This window comes from Tigriopus californicus, chromosome 8 (genome assembly GCF_007210705.1).
Source record: "Tigriopus californicus strain San Diego chromosome 8, Tcal_SD_v2.1, whole genome shotgun sequence".
Taxonomy (NCBI): domain Eukaryota; kingdom Metazoa; phylum Arthropoda; class Copepoda; order Harpacticoida; family Harpacticidae; genus Tigriopus; species Tigriopus californicus.
The window spans coordinates 8,772,404-8,776,972 of NC_081447.1; the positions used below are offsets into that span (position 1 = coordinate 8,772,404).

General features: G+C 41.1%; 2 protein-coding genes across 2 annotated transcripts; both read left to right on the plus strand.

Annotated features, from left to right (window-relative positions):
* Window positions 1-420: 420 nt before the first annotated feature.
* Window positions 421-1,462, plus strand: LOC131885900 (uncharacterized). The gene has a single exon (XM_059234094.1). The coding sequence runs from the start codon at window positions 569-571 to the stop codon at window positions 1,340-1,342; it is 774 nt and encodes a 257-aa protein (XP_059090077.1). The 5' UTR covers window positions 421-568; the 3' UTR covers window positions 1,343-1,462.
* On the plus strand, window positions 518-3,561 carry LOC131885898 (sec1 family domain-containing protein 2-like). Its single transcript, XM_059234091.1, has 2 exons — window positions 518-671; window positions 1,463-3,561. The coding sequence occupies exon 2, from the start codon at window positions 1,492-1,494 to the stop codon at window positions 3,478-3,480; it is 1,989 nt and encodes a 662-aa protein (XP_059090074.1). The 5' UTR covers window positions 518-671; window positions 1,463-1,491; the 3' UTR covers window positions 3,481-3,561.
* The last annotated feature ends 1,008 nt before the right edge of the window (window positions 3,562-4,569 follow it).

The following is a 4,569-nucleotide window of genomic DNA, read 5'->3' on the forward strand; positions in this document are numbered from 1 at the left end:
ACAAAAAAAACAAAATTTGGGGTATACAGGGAGCAAGGGTTAACAAGACCCATTACAAGTCCGTCGACGCCCTGAAGTCCGCCCTGCACCAGGCGTGGGCCGACTTGTCCGAGGACACCGTGCGTGTCGCGGTCGCCCACGTTCCTCGACATCTAGAGCAAGTGCGCCTAAACGGCGGGGGTCACATCGAGAAGTTAAAAAGAAAACAAAGTTTCCTAACAAATATATGATCACTGTGTCAAAATGTTAGGTCAATCAATTAAATGGAAGTCGAGTTATTGCGTAATTAGTCTATTACACTGGTCCCAAAAGAGTAAGCAGACACACAATTGCCAGTTTACGCACATAAGTTGTAAACTGGCAAGTTCCGACTGAGCTATCTGGCGGCACTGAATTCAAAGTAACAACATACTTAGTGTTTCAAAGCAGAAGAGGAAATCTGGGAAATTTACATCGTTTATTCAGTTACCATCTGTCCGTTTGAACGTTTGTGGAACGCCCTTAGCAATCAAGCTATTTTCACTTGCCAGTCATTGGATTAAGAAAACGCAAAACAGACGATTCCAGGATGGGCTCATGGACGCCAGCCATCTGCAATGCCAGTCAAGTGATTTTTGCTCCTCAAATTGTGATGCCTATAAATGTGGCTTCATTCGATGCTATCTTAGGGGGTGGGTTTCACTTTTCTCAAGTCTATGAGCTATATGGCAGGTCAGGGGTGGGCAAAACGCAATTGGCTCTAACTTTGGCCACGCAAGCCATTTTATCGGAGCGTGAGAACTGTAACGTGGTCTACTTGGATTCTGAATGTGACTTTAGAGTGGAGCGGCTTGCTGAAATCATCCAATCTCAAAAGGAATGGTCGGGGAGATGTTACAATCGTGCTGTATTGTATCATGAAGCCTTTCGGTACAAGAAACTCTTCAGCCTGATCGAGTTACAATCGGTATTAGAAAATATTGTTCGAGCGGAGAGAGCCGAGATTGGTGTTTTGATTATTGACAGTATAGCTCCTCTAGTTCTTCCTCTGATGGCCAAATCTCGAAATTTGGGAGAAATTTTTGGACTGGTGGGCATAATCGGTGGATTGCTCCGAAAGATTGCCATTCAGCACACTGCCTGTGTCTTAGTCCTAAATCATACGACGTGGAAAACCCAAACGCGATGCCACCACCCGTCTTTGGGAAGAATGTTCAGCAATTGCGCCAGCGTAAGATTGTACATGGACAAACAAAGTGACGAGTCGACCAATTGTTTTAGGACAATCACGCTGGATAAAGGAGCATGTCGAGACTTGAACAGAAAATGTATAGTGCGTTTAAACGATGAAGGTTTAAGTTAACATGCTTTTGTTGAGCAAGAGATAAACTATAGATTGAAATCGAAGTCAATAAATGAACAATAGATATATCCAACACTTTCTATGTGCTGAAATGGAACTGTTCGCTCTCTTCTTTTTCAGGTTGAATTGATTTTGGTTTTAGCCCAAAAATGGCGTCAAGCATAAACTGTTCATCAATATACGAATACAGTTTCCATTGGTGGAATGAAATTTGTAAAACATTGAAAAGAGCCCATGTATTTATCGATGATCAAGCTGTGGAGTCTTTGCATTGGAACGGAGGATGGGCACGGTTACACAAGGCAGGAGTTGCTTGTGTTTCAGAATTCTCTCCTACAAATGTAGGTCTTGAACATGAAAAGAAAGGTGTTTTTATTATCAGTGGACCTGCATTCAATCGAAAAGAAGAAATTTTGAAAGAAATTCTCTTAAAGAGTCACTTTGAATTCTGTCAAGTGATTACAAGTGCTTACGTATTGGCTCAGTCTTGCGCCAAATTAGACCATCTGGGTGAAACAAGTAATGTTGGAAAAAAATTGGAAGAAGATTGTCTTACATGGATGGGAAACACAAATTATACTTGCGAAGTCCTTCATATTCCATTCCATACGCTGCCACTAACACACGACTTTTTTATGCTTCCTTCATTCTCAGACATATTCCCAATCTTCAACTACACTAGTGCCGACGGAAAGAGAATTGGTCCCCAAGGACCATCCTCAATCAGTGATTATCATGCAAGTAATAACTACCAAAGCAATGTTGAATGGAGTTTGGATCACCTACCTTGCGACCTCCAATTTAAAGCCATGGAATTTGTTCAAGCTCTTGACTCAATTCTCCAAACCTTGGATGTGAAAGAAGACATATTTACCATAGGGAGGTTTAGTAAAGTTGTAGGCGAACAACTGGAATCTCTGACGAGTGGTAAACTTCGTCGAAAAGGCACTACTCGTAAAGTTTCCATCATACTTGTCGATCGCACCTTGGACATGGTCACTCCTTGTGATTGCCATTTTCAAGTCGCTTTAGACGAAATCCGAGCGTCTTTGCCTCAGTTTCCCGGACACGAAGTGGATGTTCAAGTCGATATGAAAGATACTGGGTACATGTTTGGTAACTGTGTGGGGGGATGCTTGTTTGACTTAAAATTGAATGAGAGACAAAATCATTCCCTGAACGATTTGATAGTGAAAGACATGTTATCATGTCAAAAGTCAACACGGGAGGCTCTCAAATCAGTTTTGAACAATTCCGATGACGATGACGACTTCAATTCGCAAGATGCACTGAGCAAGTTTGCCGAAGACCCCGTTGAAATTGAAAAGCATTTGCATTTAGTGCAGAGAGCTCAAGCCATGACTAATGCCAATTGTGAGAAAATTATAAAGCGATTTGAGGTGCTCAGAGAAATTCAAGCAAAGTTCAAAAAGAGCATGTCCAACCGTCAAGAACTCTTGGATAATTTGCCATTCCTGACAAAGATGATACGCCTTCGGCGTACCTCTGGAATATCTCTTGATGACATTCTGCTACTAACTACTTTTCTATATGCTCTTCTTCCCTCGGATGTTAGCTTTTTCGAAGAGGATGAGGATAGACTTCAGTCTGCTTTATCTGAGGCATTAATAAGTGACCAAAATCATCTCAGTGATATACTGGCCACTATTTTCGCTGGTCAGAAACTCAATGAAGTATTGGCATACCAGGTGGTAAAAAATATTTTTGTTAAATTGAAAGCACTCTCAAAGGTAAAAGATGGCCAAAATCATACGCTTAAGGTGCAATCTCAAGAAAACCTTTCCGAAAGTTCCCAAACCTCGTATCTGGAAAAACTAGCCCTAAATTTGTTTTCAGAGGACCGTCGTAATATTCCAGACCTGCAACACATAACAGGAGGACTCGGTAGTATGTTGAAAAGCGGTATCAGTTTGTTGGGAGTAAAAATCAACACAATACATCCTAGAGAGAACCCCACAATCATTATCTTTGTCATTGGTGGGATTACGGCCTCAGAAGTGAGACAAATTCAACAAATAGCCGCGGCGAGATCCAAAGCCAAATTGTGGATTGGGTCGACCAAAATGGCTGGTCCTTGGGACTCTCTACGTTCATTGTTCATTCAAGATAAACTCTAAAGCTATATATCAGCTGTTTATGTATATAAGACTTCTTTGATATGAGCAATGCTTCAATATACGAATATTCAGACAAATGAATCACAAAAACACGATTCTAGGTAAATTGGTGTCATCATAGACGTGACATTTTTATTTATTTATTTCTTATTTGGGTGCTATGGTCGGAGGGATGAGCCTCACCCGGCCAGCGAAGCCAGCCATCACATCGTCCTACTTTTTCCGATAGGCAGTGTCGTGTTTGTATCAATTTTGGTTCTCCGTCTATGGGTAGGGTTAGAGTCTAAAAGTATCCTTGAGAAAATTCGGGGAGGAGATTCGAAACGAGGACTTCTTTCGTATTAGGAAACTGCGCTAAACACTATATTACGTCTCCTCCCCATTATGCGTTCTTTTATTTTTTTGATTTGATTTTTCACGGGTTTTTCTAACCGCTACAGGGAATGCAATCTCCAGTACTATAAAAATGAAAGGTTATAATTCGTCTATTTATTGCCTTTCAATCTTTTTGTTATATTTGGTCTACCCACGATTTCGATTTCGAGACCGAGCTAGTCCTTGAATGTAGGGTTGATCTGGAATGCGATCTAAAAATTGGTCCAAGTCTGACTTGAAAGATGCAACCAGATCAACAAGGCCTATGAATATTGGAGGGAAGCAAATTAAACAATGAAGGAGCCGAGAAACAAGAGAAGTGGACTTCATTGTTCGAACTAGCCTGGATTCTCGAGGGCTTGAAGGTGCTCTCAAAACGCACATTAAGTCTCTACGGTCACTAGAATTGACCTTAAATCCTGGGTTTCGAGAAAGCTCATGGATGCCTGTGAAAAGTAAAGTATTATCTAACCTTCTTCTGAATCTTCAGTAACTTCTCTGAACACTGAACAGTCCTAACGTTTTTTAAACTCTCCCATTACGAGAGCTCTCTCATTGCTGTGATTTTCCTCGTGAAACATATTTGGACTTGTTCAACATTTTACAAACCTGTTGAAATCATTGGAGCCTAAGATGTGGCTGAACAATTGACTTGTACAGAGTCAGCATTGTGATGCCATCTCTGGACTTAAACGTGCGACATATCCAACCACA